This window comes from Oryzias latipes, chromosome 15, assembly GCF_002234675.1.
Source record: "Oryzias latipes chromosome 15, ASM223467v1".
In the NCBI taxonomy this organism is placed as follows: domain Eukaryota; kingdom Metazoa; phylum Chordata; class Actinopteri; order Beloniformes; family Adrianichthyidae; genus Oryzias; species Oryzias latipes.
Genome location: NC_019873.2, coordinates 15,782,449 through 15,798,226, shown reverse-complemented (window position 1 = coordinate 15,798,226; position 15,778 = coordinate 15,782,449). Strand labels below are relative to the sequence as shown.

Genomic DNA, 15,778 nt, shown 5'->3' with positions numbered 1-15,778 from the left:
CTAAAACTGCATTTTATCTACTACTGTTTTTTAACCTAAAAACATTTTATAGGTTCATGACAGATAAAAATGTACTGCTGCATAAAATACTGAATCACAAAATGAGTCAAACTACCGTAATTATGTGTCATGTAGCGGATGACATTACTGTGTTTACATTCGATTATCATTTTAAATAGTTCGTCTTTTCAGCCACAGTTATCTTTTTACAGGGTCTGTAAAATGATCAGTAAATAAATCACTTGTCCATCATTTTTAGCATAACATTTTTCTAATATTCTGAAAGGTATGTATTAGCTTTAAATCCAACCTAACAACATTATATTTTACTTCATCTCATATTTTCATTCTCGTGTTTTGAATTCAAAATCTCGAATAAATCGGTTTTGTTCCTGTCTTAGTGGCATTTTATTGTCTCCAATTGCCTTAAAACTGAAATACTTTAGTTTGTAGAGGAGATAAAGTTCCAAAAACAAAACATGAATGACGTGCAAGTAGACGTCACTGATCGATATCAGCTCGTAACCAGACACTAAATGTTTTACAAAATTTTCCAACACCGAACATGTTAGTATAATTACTGTCAATCTGCTCAGTTCTTTAATTGCTTCCCTCCTAGTTCAACAAGCAGGATGACCTACATGTCTGGCTAACACGCTTAAAGTTAAATGGCAAATTGTACAACGTCATCTTTGAACCTTAGACAGATTCAAAAGCTGCTAATGTTAAAGTTTGGTTTCAAATGTCAACATCTGATTAATTCTAAAAGAAAATGTGCCATTTGACTGTTTTTTAGAAAAGCCCCATTTTAAAAAGAAGAACACACCAAGGTCTCGCCCTGAATCTAGAAAAGACCAGGAAAAAAGAAAAAAAAGAGACCAAAAAACTTTCCTTACTGTGGTCTTATCACGCCCTGCATGACTGTGTGTGAGTCTCAAGGCCCGTACACACCGGGACGAATATTCGCCAGGCGTTATTCGCCAGCGTTTTTCGCCACGTCTTTTGTGTTCACACCCAGGCGATTTTCGCTGACGATGAGCCGAGCGAACATGCAATTTCATTCCCTGACATTAGATGGCGCTTAATGTAAACAGAAATACTCCTGTACACAAGGTGGCGCTGCGCAACTTTACGATTCTTAAAGTCGCTTTTCACTCAGAAGAAGAGAGCAAGTATTTACGCGCTTGTCAGAATCAAACAAAGAAAACATGAATATTTCAAGCACCAGTAGCTCCAACTGGTGCTTGGTTCGGGGATGTTTTAGAATGTCCGTCATTATTTCTCCGCGGCAGTGTAGACGCTACTCGGCGTCTATCTTCTTTGCTGGTATGTGTGCTCAGCAAGGCAGTTTTGTGTTTGAGCGCCCCCAAGTTGTGTTTTACTGTAACTTCAGAAGCTCCAGACACGTGTGCAAAAGCGCAATTCTCATTGGTCGAATAGATTTCGACGCGACGCGTCGAAAAAAAAAAACGAACCCGAGGCGTTTTTTTTTTTGGACGCTTTGGCGCGTGGCGTTTTTTCGCGTCGGTGTGCACACTCTCATTGGTGCCCTTTGTTTAGTCACGAGGCGTTAAACGTCGGCGAAAATCGCCGGCGAAATTCATCCCGGTGTGAACAGGCCTAATGTGGACTGCATGCTGTGATAAGACTATAGCAGTTCTGCCTCAAAGGTACTTTGTCATTTCCTTCCTTATAAGAGGCCTTGTCCTTTTGTCACAACTTCTCTCAAACTCAAACACACATTTGGAAACAACAAAAAAGCACAAGAAGGCTTCCTTTTTGGTATTATGAAGTGCCTTCTTCCTATGAAATGTTAACAACCATGTAGATAATATGGAGAAGTGATGGATACAGAAAAAGGTGTAAACAGAGTAAAACCACCAGCTGACTGTGCGTTGGAGCTCAGAAGGACGCCGTCTGCTTGGCTGCTGTCCCGTTGCATCGTGCAAATATGTTGCACAATAAAAGATCAGGTAACCAGCATGTTTAAACATTTGACCACACAAACTAAACACTTAGTTAAAAGATCAGAAAGGTGATAGGCCTTCATTAAGGATCTGCCTTTTTTCCTGATGGAGTAGAATGACACAAAACAGTTTTCTTTAAGTTAAAGAAGTTTAAGTTCTTTAAGGTGTAAGTGAAAAAAACTTTTACTTTGTAGATCAAGAAACAGCTGAGGTTTTTGAAAAACATCAGACAAAGTCACTAAAAAAGCCATAATTAGATTTATCAAAGCTTTTCCACATTGTTGAGAAGGCTCCCAAGGATGACTCACCGATGTTTGGATGTTTTAGCAGACGACAAATTCTGGCTTCCCGCTCCAGTTTCTGATGATCTGTAGACAGATGACAGCAGAGAGTTGAAGAAAGATTATTCAACATCACTGAGAAAAAATAAGGAAGTGAAAATCTTACTATCAAAACCAGCATGTGAGCAATAGCAGCCAGAATCACTTCACATTTCTTGGAAAGCTAAAAATAAGCAACATTATCCTTCTTTCACCAACAACTTTAACCCTTTTCCAATCATCTTCAGCAACTTTTTAAATACAATTCCCAGATTTATAGGATTGTTTAAAAAGGATGGAGAAAAGTGCTTGAGAAATTAAGAATTAAAACAAAAACAAAAAATCCTCCCTCTTCATCATCACTCATCCATTTTTCTAAAATACTACATTTGCAGCCAAAGTAACTAGTGATGCAGTAAATGGCTAAATTGATTCATGGAAGAGAACCCAGACTACATAAGAGCCTATGACAGGGATCTAGTGTGAGTTCACACCATCACACAACCACAGTGATGCATTCATACACACATGTATCTATAGGCACAAGCTTTTTGCCCTTAGAGAAATTAAGACTGTAGCTTCTACCTAAAGGTAATCAATGTCTTGTTTATGATTCTGATGGCAGAAAAAGATCATCCTCCACGAGCGTGCAGCTGTTTGCATCTGACAGACTGGCTTTAAGACAGGTAATGCACACTGATGCAGTGCAAGACCCCCAGTGCAGAAGGCGTGTTCATCCTCCCTGTCCTGTTACCAAACAGCTGCTGTTTCCACAGACAGATGGGCACCACACATTTTGGCAACAAAAGTGACCTTTTTTGAGCATGTGAGACAGGAATAAAGTGACACTGGACATTCTTAAACCCATCAGTCACCTTGTTCAGGTTGACTTTATTAGTTTATTTATCCTGAATTAAAATTTAAATAAGGCATTTAAACTGATGAAAACATTTCAGATGAAAAATAGGTTATGAAACCACAACATCTGATTATCTCTCTTCTCCAGTCTTCCTTCATCTGTCTACTCTGTAAAATCCAGAAATTCTTCAAACCAAAAGGATAAAATAAAAGTATTAGCATCGGTTAATGTTCCTCTATAAAATACACAGGCACCTATCAGCGTACTTAATCTAGCGTAATAATCAGCAAGTTTCATGTTATCAAATTCTTCTATGATTCAGCAGAAAAAAGCATTTTACTGAACTCCCTTTTGCTTTCTACTCATCGATTCTGAACATTCAAATGAACAAAATAAGAAAAAAAGTATTATTTTAAACAAAACGAATAAGTCACTCCATCAGATCAACCTGAAGGCTTCTAACAGATTTCTAGAATGTCAAAAGCAGCTTAAAGTATAAAGCAGTTTCCTGTATCACACATCTCCTGATGCATTGGGCTAGGATGTATTCAGCCTGGAAAATCCGTTGGTCCAAACCGGGTAGACGAGTTCTGGACCTTGCGCTTGGTGTGTATTCCAACTGCTTTCACTCGGACAATTCTGTTCGAGAATTGGCCAGGAATCACAAGAGCGGGAGCAAAGCAATGAGAGAAAGAATAATGGAAGTCCTAAGCTTTGTAATGCTTATCGGGATAGTTCAACCATTTAAACTTTATATTTCGCTGACCAATTTTAAAGGCCTGTATCAACGTCAGGTACAACACTTTTTACATGCTACTTTTGTATGGCGGAGGCATGCTGCAAGGCGGTTACTGAGGAGACAATGGCTACAAAGCTAAGCTACTGAGACTAAATGTGTCACGTTCAAAGTTCTTTTAATGAGCCTGCATTCATCTGACCACATTTCAATGAGTTGCTGTGTCTCATTAGCTGGTCTACATTTGTCCGTTGCTCATTGTTGCCTCTTTCCTACTCTGTTACCACCTGTTGTAATGCATTGCTATGGTGGTAGTCTGGTCCAGTTGTTGAGCTCTGAGCACAGAGCCTATTCCAACTGAGAAAAACTCAATGGGAAATAAAGCAAGACCACTTCAAAAGATGGATGCGAGAGTGGTTCTTGGTCCTGGACCAGGTTCCGCTTGTGTGCATTCAGACTTAAAATTTGTTCTGGATTATCAGGGGAAATGAACTCTGGTTCCTTTTTAAGCGAGCCAATAGGGGTCCAGTCTGAATAAACCCGAAACAAAAGTGTTTTAAGGCTTCCACTGTGTATGGTCCTCAACTCATCCGATTAGAGATTAGATTTTGTTTAAACCCCTCCTCTGCACTATCGAAAATATTAAATATTAAGAAAAAACCAAAAACTAAAGAATAGTAAATTCAGAAGAATTTAGGATTACATACATCTTAGTCTTTTATTCTACTGTTGTTTTTGATTCTTGATTTATTCTTATATAATTCTAAGAAAATTTAAATGCAAAAAAGAAAACTTACAGCAAAATATAAAAGTGATATTTTATAAGTTAGGACCTCCTTAAATGTTGCTGCTCTAATATAGTTTGTAGAAACATGGGCCAAAGCCGGCTTGTTTAAAAAAAATGAAACGTAGATTTGCCATCATATTAATAAAGTGCTAAAATAAAACTCTGAAAACCAACATCCCAACTTTTAGTGATGCGCATTTTTGATTGAGGGCCTGCACAATTATTTTTCCCACACTGTGAACTAAAAAGACTTGATTCAGAAACTGTAAAAAAGATAACCATACATGAATGCAAAGCTTTTAAAAAACATTGTTTCAGTCCTGATTTAAATACTTTGTCAGACAAAATGAAAACAGACTTGTTATTTTATGCAGAAAAAAAAGGATCTTAAACATGTAAGGAACATTTTTTTAAAGTGTTTGGTTGGGTCTTTAAAGGAGGAGACAGTCCACTTTTCGTCTTTAATAATAAAGACAGAAGCTACATAAAAAGGGGCAAGATGAGTGAAAGACAAGATGACAAAAGAACAAAGCAACAAGTTTCTACTGTTGTGGAGAAACAGAAATTGCAATGAACACACCATCCTCCAGCTGGGCTTAATACAAAACTTCCTGTCAATCAAATGGTCCTGTTGGATGGGAGAAGAGTTTATATAAAGAACGAGTAAGAACCATGGTTTTATATTCCATTGAAGCTGAGTAAAACCAATCCCATAATAACACCATGATAATCTGTCATTTATGACCATGTGTGATTACAGAGTGGCATGACAAGTCAGTTAACAGAAATCTTTTGAGTTAAGAAGAGCCAAAAACTAAAAAGCCAGTAATGATTTTTACTTTCCTAGCTTTATTCATTTATTAATCAAGATTTTGGTATTCAAATGAGAAAAACCAGTTTCAACTTTTCAACTGTCCTGCAACAATGTGCCTAAATAGGGAGAAGGTGAACTCTGTTACATGTAACTTCTGAAAAACAGAAGTTACATGTAACTTACATGTAACTAAAACGACCCTCAACCCATGACCTGCTATGCTAAACAGCTCAAATCTGCTTCTAGAAGAGCATCCCTTTCCAAAACTTTTATTCAGACTGTTTAGTTCAGCGCAGTGTGCTGAGTGGATAAAGAAGCAAAGTAGTACTGCAGACATTCTCCAGCCTTATTTTCAGAGCTCCAGCGGTCTGGTATGGACGTCAGATATATTTGCTGGTCTGAGACAAAAGCTTTATTAAACTTGAATCTGCAGGCAGATTGCTTGTTTTTTATGTGCAAGATAGGACAAACAAAATAACCTTTCAAATGTACATTAATATGAAAAAGGAAAATAAAACTTGACAATATCCATGTCTATTTTGATAGTTTTGAAGTTTTTAAAGTAGAATGACTAAACCCAATTTATTTAAAACCACAAAAAAACCTCCAAACTAACAACTGGTGACAGTTTTGACAAAACGCACACCCCAACTAGAAAAATATTTGAAAATACATAGTTCTCTCATCATTTGGAAGCCAAACTGGATGACCAAACATGCAAGTTTGAGTTCAATTTGTCAGGAACTAAACCACAGAATCCTCACAAAAACAAAAATGTGGATGTGTTCTAAAGCTTTTGGCTCTGTAACTGCATTTATTTATTTTTCCTGACAAAAAGTTACTTTTAGATAGTTTTAATTGCAATAATTAATCCTTCTATCAATTCAATTTCTGTCTTTTTCAGTTTAACTCAATTGTTAGGTGAAAAGTGTTTTTCAATAATAAATAAAATTGTTTGTTTTTTTTAAAAGAGAAAAACACACTGATATTGGATCAAACTGTAAATTGATTGTGTTTTTACAAATTGAACTTAAATCAATGAAGTGTTTTATTGATATGGCTAATATTAAATTCGGTCCATCAGCTGTTTTACTTTTAGTGTTGTTTCCACAGGCCTTTTGCCTAAAGTTTCTTTTACATAACAAACCAGAACATTTTATCAGACAACTCTGGTTTTGTTTTACCTTATAGCTCCAGCCCTCAAATATTTAGCTAAATCATTTTTATTCCTCTGGCAGTTTTCAGTCTCAACATTTATATTAATTTTATGTAATTATCACTTGGAAAAGTTCTCTAATTTGCACAATATTTTACTTTATTTCCTTGAAACTCTGTTTGGGCTCTAACCATTTATGTAGGCAGCTGTGACAGTTGCTCAAAGTTTACCTTAAATCTCTCTATGTGGTCCATGTTTAGGTTAAGTATCAGTTAAACCTTTATTTAAGTCTTCTACTATTGCAGTTGGACAGCTGCGTGCTCACAACAACAACCCACCATGGTGTTTTTCAAGGGTGAACAATAGAGCAGTAGGCGCTGAACTGTAAGTGCAAAACATAAATAAATAATCCATGCAGATTTTCTTTCCTTACTGGAAAGGTAAGGAATAAAAATAGATATGCAAAAGGGTCAAGCACGAGTATTGGTGTGCCCATAAAGTACCTCTGCTCCTTCATATCACACAGTTTGACAGCAAAACAGAGTTTATGCCAGCTTTAAAGGAAAGTGATGCCTTTCCAAAACTTTAGTAATTAGATGGCTTTAAACCTTTGGTGTCAAAGTAACCACTGCACTTTTTAGTTTTCTGCCAATGACAGACATTTTTGTTCATAATCCATATGTAGCTGTGGCCTTGAAAAAGAGACTTACAACAGTACGAGGACGGAGCTTTTAATGGACATTAACTGATATATATTTGATCTAACATGTAGCATAACTACTGAAGTTAAAACACTTTGAAGGTGCCTCATGTCTGAATTTGAAAAACAAGCACAAGCTGCCACAGCGTGACAGCAGTGGCAGCTTTTATGCACTTGCTATTTTAATGGAAAAGAGTAACTCTAATGTTGGTTTTGGAGAGATCTTATCCATATTAAGGTAAATAAATACAATTAGTAAATCTACATTTATTCAGAACAATACGCCTATAGGGTCTCAATCTATACCTTAGGGTGGGGCATTTTGGTCAATTTTGGCATGTTTGGACTTAAAAAAGGAACTATTATGATTAATGACTCTTTGGTTCCAGTCTGAGGGAATGTAGGGGATGATTATTGTCAGGATTCTGAAATGAGTAAAATCAGTTTTATTCCTTGCAAGCTGGTGGTAAAAAAAGTCACACTGGGGATTCATTTTACAGAGGTCAGAGCTTTTTGTTCAAGGCTGAATTTCCAACGTATTAGAGGTAAAAACTTTGAATTACTGATTTGAGGAATTTATAACTTTATAGTTAGAGTTAGTAAATATATACACTTTCAACTGGGCAGGTTGGGGAGGATCTTCACGTGGTGTGATTGTTTCATTTTTGTTTCTCTCTTAAGAAAGGCACCAGCATCTTGGTCAATCATAACAAAATCAGGTCCTTCCAGATCTTAAAGGTCGGGTTTGCACCATTTAATAATATTTTGTGACCTGTGGTCTTCACACTTCACACTCTTTAGCTGCATAAAAACCTAAAACAAGTTCCAACACAGTCAGGATTAAACCTTTTACAGCACTGTGGTGGCTAAGGTGCTCCATTGGAGCTGCTCAATGACCACAGGTTGATCTGTGGTTGGACTGAACATAGTATGAATTAGGAACTGTGCAAACGTGAACAGAGCTTCCTTAAAATTGAGTTTTCACTTTCAATGTACCTTCTTGGTAAAAATGAAGGTTCAAAAATGTTTAAGAAAAACATTTGTGGTATGGGATGGACAGAGCTCTCCATCTTTGCAAAATATATGCACAGAGATAACAAAAAAAAATGTTTTAAATAAATGCAAATATTTTGTCTTGTTATATTACAGTAGTGACTGCAGTGTACGCACACAGACACAAATGTTTAAGCACATGTCATGAACTGAGCAGCTGAAGCCAATGCAGACAGCAGTTGCCATGGACCGATTTTACCTGCAGATCTGAGCAAACGTGAGCATAGTTGAGTATCACCATGATAATACACTCACTGATTAAACACATAAATGCATGCAGAACCACCTCTGCCGTTTACTTCATGTATTTTTTGAGGAAAATCCTTAAAAACAAAAGATTGCTGTTTGAAGATAGCGGTTTGATTTATTTTATTACTCATATGCTTTTAAAAAAACTGTCATATTAAAGGCAGGAAAAAGGCAAAACTAAATAGTAAACTAAACAAGTAGAAATACATAATGTTGGGTCAGTTCAAGTAATGTCATAAACATGATTTCCTTTCGGAAATGCCATTAGATTGTAAACGGCTTCCATCTTAAACTTTTAGCAATGCAGCGTTCAAAACACTGAAAACACCATGGGCACTCAGCTAAAAGCATAGCTCATAGCATTGTTGCTTCAGACCACTTAGTAATTACACAGGACTTTCCTTTAAACAAACCCATTGGAGACTACTGGGTGTGCCTCCGACTAAAAAACATGCTGCTTGTGCCAAAATTCCAGAAAAACAAACTTGTGTTGTAATTAAAAAAGAGCTGTTAACAAAGGGATCAGGCACTACAAGCTATTCTGATGGTAAAGAATACATAGTACAAGGTGCATGCAGAAGAATGTATAAAATGTAATTCTGATATATACATGATGAAAACAATATAAATGCACAGGAATGATGGCAGGAACACAATTTAAAGACATTTTCTACACTAAACCATTAACTGGACTCAAATATTTTTATTTTTAAATTTACTACCAAATCATGCAAAAAAACATACACAATATATATTAACAGGTTTTTAAGAAAAAAATAAAGCTTGAGAAAATTAAGGGACATGACTTTAGTAAAGCACATGACAACCAACGGCACTAAAATAATTACAAAATTTTGGAATGCAACACCCTCCACAAAGTGTTTATTTTGGCATGAATACAAAAATTGGGTCCAAGTGATGACTTTGTTTACCTTTCAGTCCCTCCACCCATTCTGTCATTTTAAGGGCACCAAGGTTCTTTAGTTTCTACATACCTTTGACACACACTTGTCAAGTTATGCTAGGTGCTCAGGTTTCCACCTTAAAGAAACAAACGTGTTATAGTTGAGCCACAGTTTAATAAGAAATATTTTAGACCACTAAGTATTAAAAAAACCAACAAAGCCAAATTGAAAGCGTGGAGTTACTAGTCTATCTGCTGACTCAAAGCTGTAAAATAAATCATATTCAGCATGTTTTTTAGGATAATGGTTAGCATTTCCTAATTGAGTAGCCAACACTTAAACCACAAATCACTGAATGAGCTTTCTTTACCATCTCATACAACACCTATAACTTGTTTTTCTATATTTTTCTTAAAAACGAAACAAAAAAATCAGCTGAAAAACAAAAGCAAAAGACAACTCAAGGTACGTGCTTAAAGGTCACTTTAAATACATAAATCACATGCACCTGTACGGGTGCTGTGGGTTTTTGGGTTAACCAAGCCTGTGGAGGGTTATAGACAAGAGCAGCACAGGTGTCTCTTGCAGATGTGTCTGGCAGTTTCCTTAAAGCTTGCTGAAAATGAAACTTGGTAAGTGTATCATAAGGTAGCTGTAAGACTAATGTAAGTTGCACACACTTATGACTCACAGGTGATGCTGTGGTATGGTGCCCTTACAACACACTCTAGTGAGTTGTTAATAAACCATTAGTCACAACTGCTCTTACAGCCAGATATGGGCTATCTGTGGATACAAAGGGGCAAACCTGTACAGGGCCTGCAAGGAGTATTCACTTATCATGTCAACAGGACTTACGGGCCCCTTGTACAGTCGGCGGGATTGAGGGTGGGGGAGTAAAAAAAATACATAGAAAAATGTGCATAGCAGGAGAACATCTCACCTATTTGACTCATACTTGTGTGTTGTACAAGTGTTAGCTGCAACTCGTTGCCCGCAGCATGCAAGTAGACAAAGGCTATGCAATATGTTCTCTTAAATTATCAAAAAGTATCAAAAAGTATGGTTATTCGTAAAAATGATCAATCTTAATACTATCATTCATGAAATACAAGCATTGTCCTTCTTAGTGACTTTGCTAGTATTTTTGATTACCTTAAATAGCTGGTTTACATTTTTTTAAGGAAAAGTTTATTTAGTTTACAACCTAATTTCAAGGAAAAAAACATTTTTGAGACAGAATGAACTAATTAAAGTGAGATCATGTCAAAGAAATTGCAATTACTGAGACGCCAAGCATGAAAAACATTTTAGGGTAACAGCTCTCAGATAATGAGCTATATGAGTGGCAGACTGACAAAAAAAATCAACAAGCACAACAAAAGAGAAAAAGAGACAGACTAAGGGTCAATGTGACACAGAGCAGACAGGACTATAAATAGAACCAATCCTCAACCGGCTTACAACCCTGAATCACATTGGCCTGGCTCGGCCTGCATCATCAAGCAGAGACAGAAAAACAATGACACAATACAAGCCCACAGAAACACAGGGCGATTAAAGATGGTGATGGAAGACAGAAGATGGAAGCAAAATTTGAGCAATGTTTTTGTGGAATTTATTAGATTCCACAAAAGTGCTGAGCACAAGCAAACTGTGTATGGATGTGAGGAGGCAAGTGTCACGTTGGTGCACAGGCCAAAAAAGCAATGGTGTAAATAAAACAAGAAGAAATGGAGAAGTAAAAGATGGATGGCACATAAAATCATAAAAAAGGTAATAAAAATTGAATTTATTGGTTATATCTGCCGACCAAACAGTAGTAACCTGGTATTTCTTTTGCAATTACCTCTTTTTCAGATGTGCATGTACAATGAAATCAAACCAAGACTTTAAAATCCCTTATCTTCTATCACTCTGATTAAGTATTTTATTATTTAGCAGTCTACTAAATGGTGGCTAGCAACACTTGGATCTGAAGGGAAGATCCAATAGACAGACCTGGCTGGATCATAGTCACAACTCAACCAGTGGAACCAAATGAAATTACTTAAAATAGCCAAAATTTTAGCTATAATAGTTGTGTTAGTTGTGTTTAAACTTCACTCTGCGATGTCTAAAATTCACTTTAGCATCAGCACACCATCATCACCCCACTGGCAATTATACAGAGTAATGCAAAGTTTGCTGCTTTGAGTGTGTAAATTTAAATGCTCAACTTCAGGGTAGCTTTGGTTAAATTTACATATTCTGAAAAGACTTACTCAGAGACTAAATTGGAACACAACTTTTGTGACATCTGGAAGTATATAGCATAAAGCCATTCATTGCAACAAAAATCTCCACAATTATGTTTGTTGTTTTTATTCCGGTTTATAAATGAATTGGAATTCTGTCTTTTGTACCCTGTAGGGTTGTGTTCCATTTTGAAGATTTAATAAAAAGGTCATCCGCATTTTTCTTTAATCATTACATGTTGTGCATTTGCTTTTCTCTTATGGAATCAGTGGAATTTATTATATATGTGTTTATATATATAAATTCCCTTCTCAATCTTGTGTAAATGCCTACCAGCACTAGGCCTGCACAATATACCGCAAATTTATCGTTATCGCGAAATCAAGCTGTACAATATGCATACCGCAAAAGACGGCAAAAATCGCAATAAATGATTACCTTAAATGTGCTAAAACAAACTCATGGCAGCTTGAAATATTGAACAAATGAAATAAAGCCCTTTAAGCATTTAACCAATCAGAAGGACCCGTTTACGTTTTTGATCAATCAGATGAGCCCTTTTATGTTTGATGTTTGCCTCCTACGTCGACAAGGGTCATTTGGAGTATAATTTTTAAACTGTTGCAGTGAAATGGAAATTATGTTTTTGTTTTTTTTGCTATTTGTTTATATACCGCAATTTATATCGTTATCGCAATATTAATTACCAATATCGCATATCGTGAGTTTTCCTCATATCGTGCAGCCCTAACCAGCACTGAATGTAAACCTTTTTCAACCTTCGTGTTTCATTTGATTTGAACAGAGAAAATCCTCAGCGTTAGTGCTGCATCATCATCTCATCATTTTTGTCCAATGAACCCAAACTAATGTTCTTATAGTCACTTATCTTTTCAAATAATAAATTGGAGTTAAAGGCCATTCAGCAAGTTAAGACTTAAAGGTCTTTTCAACAGTGGAAGATAAGTATACTGACATAGAACCTTCTGCAGAAGTACCAATAAGTTCATTCAAAATGATTCTCAGTAACATGTCTGATGTTAAAGTCACAACAACTCTGATGCAGCTGATCAATGCACATGAGGTCAAAACATTTATAGTTTTAAAACTACTCTGTCTAGTTGGGATGAACTGTACCCTGACCTGCTTATAAGCATTTAAGTTGTATGTGCAGGATTTCATCTACAATAAGCACATTTTCCTCACACTGAGTAAAGGCAACTTGCAATCTCATTCATCCATTTAATATCTGATTTTTTTCAGACATACCCAATCCATTTGCTGTAATCAGTATAGAATGTGGTTGTTCCTTTCGTCACAGGTCTAATCCACTTTAAAGGTCTACAATACTCTTCAGCAGGAAATAACAAGCTTAACTTAAGGGTTTAAAACAAAGCAGTTTGCTAAACTAGTGAGTTAACAGCCACAGAAAAATAAAATGACAGAATGCCAGGTTTCAATATTAATGTTATGGGCTATTTAGCAGGTTTCTGCTGGGTGAAAGGTGTTTAATAAATGCTAAAATGACAGTAATTACATTTAATTTAAATATTGAACTTAAAAAAATGCATTTGTACAATATTTTTATTATGAGAAATGTTACTAAAAAGAGTCCCAAATGGGTGATGGACAACCACTACAGCAAATACATTCAGCTACAGCTGTTGGAAAGATTTATGTCAGCACTTATCACTGCCAAGGTCCCCAGAATTGATGTGCAGCCTTGATACTTGCTTGGCGATAGCTAATCACACATGAGAAGTTATTCATTCCAAAGGGACATGTGTCACATCTGACAGATCAGACCTCACACTCACAACTGTGACTTACTGTGTCTTTCTTGTATTCTATTATAGAGGAGACATCAGCCTCATTTGTAAAATATAGACTGAGTCAAATGCACTCTCTGTGTTATTGTAAAAATGTGACCAGTTTTTTTTTTTTTTTAAAGTGTTAAAAGCAACAGCTATAAAGCCTTGTTCAATATGTTTGTAAAAGCAGCTTGTTAAAAACTAACTGTAAACAGTAATGTTAAACAATGCGTGGTCACACCTTAGTCTGTATTTACTCCCATTCTCTTAGTCCCAGAGTAACATGACTATAATATATAGAGAGTAGCTTCGTAAAGAATCAAAAATAGTTTAGAGTATTAATAGAATTAAGCATCAATCCAGGAAATTGAATTTCAAAAGAATTAAGGGACATAAAAAGTTTTTGGATCAAACAATAAAAAATGAACTGTTAAATGTATAAAAATATGTTAAATGTATTCCAGATAACTACAATTCCTTCTATGGTATACTGTAATAACAATCTATTAGATGGTCTAAAAAACGTCCATCGCAAGCAGACAAGATCAGTACGTCAAACCCAAAAGCCTTGACTAGCACTTTCACAGTGAGCAGACTTTTATTATGAAGGGATGTTTGGATTGCAACCTTGGAAGCAGACACAAATCCACCAACTGTTCTGGTAGTGAGCCAGTTGGTGGGAATGCACACTTCAACCAAACCAAACTGTGCTGAGCATTCTCTCAGGAGTCCTCCAGTCTTGTGTTAATGCTACAAAGCAGATTTAAGTGAGATTATCAAATGACTTTAACTTGACCAACAGCCAGAAGGCAAGCACCAGTTGCTATCATTACACTGATGTAGCAAAGGAAGAAAAGCAAGCAAAAAAAACAGGACAACAATCAGCAAAACTGGTCACCTCTAGTAGAGTTTTTATCTGCTTATCAAACATCCTGCATCTGGGAAAACTGTAGCCTTGCACCCAGAACCCTTGTATGGACAAAAGGTGAACAAATATTTAAAGAGATCAAGGCGTTTTATGTGAATGCGTGTGCGAATTTGCACTTCCATGTAATTACCACCATGCAAGCGGCGTTTTTCAATGAAACCAGCTTTGCATGCTGTAAAATAATCAATCAAAAGCACACACTGTGTAGATGTTGCAACATGCAAAGTGTCATTCTTTAAGCTGAACTTTCTCATAACTGGACTAATATTAGCCAACTAGGAGACAGACATTACGGAGTAAAGGGCAAATATGATTGGACTGATGCAGAAGAAGGGATTTAAGAAGCAAAAACAACAACAATAATAATTCGACAATACTGGTATGTCTTAAGCTATGTTCACACCGACCTTTGCAACTGGTGTTCGACAGAGTCCTTCCAATGAAAAGTCTATGTAAACGCCTGTAAACCTGCGTTTCTGGCTTCTGCATTCCAAATTGTCGAATCCATGCATTGCTATGCAATTGTTTAAGTCTGTTTTCAGTCTGTTCAACCAGTTGAACTTGTCACTGCTTGAACGCTGAACAGCGGAACTTTCACGAATCAGGGAGTCGCATTTAGTAGAAGCCTGGAGCAAGATTGGCAAGATTTGCACCGTTTTGACCAAGCCTAGTCCAACTGTAGGTGGCTAGTAAACAATGAAAAAACAAAGAAGAAGAACCCCCTCCCTGCTTGTCCCGTGTGAACACCGTATGCTAAAAGCATGTTTATGAAACCGCGCACTTAGTGCGTTATTGAACCCACACATGCCCAGTGTTAACGTAACATCTAGCATTTGTGTCCACAAAGCAGCCAAAGTTCTTTATCAAACTGACACTCTTTGAATCTGATTCATCTTTCTTCAGCAAGACTTTCAAAGTCATGACTTCACTTGAAACTTTTAGATTTGGCAATCAAATATGCAATGAAATAAAGTCTAGGCTTAACCACTGTGGGAAAACAGACTTTAGATCCATAATAAATCCATGGGTCTAACCTGAAGTGACACAGAAATTATGTTTAAAAAAGTCACACTAATGAGTTAAATTGGTCCAGCGCAAAGATGGCCAATAAGCTATTGTCAAACCATCCAAAGCCAAAAGTCACACAAAAAATGTAACTGAGTTGAAATTGTTTTTTTTACTGTAAAAATCCCAAACATATTTAATAACCCCTTTTCTTTTTTTTTTTTACTTAAATGATAATGTAAAGTGCAAC

At 36.3% G+C, this 15,778-nt stretch overlaps 1 protein-coding gene across 23 annotated transcripts in view; it reads right to left on the bottom strand.

Annotated features, from left to right (window-relative positions):
• The window catches only part of LOC101159287 (calcium/calmodulin-dependent protein kinase type II subunit gamma), a 55,174-nt gene that overhangs the window by 28,468 nt on the left and 10,928 nt on the right, over positions 1-15,778 (bottom strand). For all 23 annotated transcript variants that reach the window (XM_023963758.1, XM_023963757.1, XM_023963761.1 and 20 more), the window contains exon 3: positions 2,276-2,335. In XM_023963758.1, the coding sequence (XP_023819526.1) occupies positions 2,276-2,335 (60 nt within the window). The remainder of the gene's footprint in view (positions 1-2,275; positions 2,336-15,778) is intronic.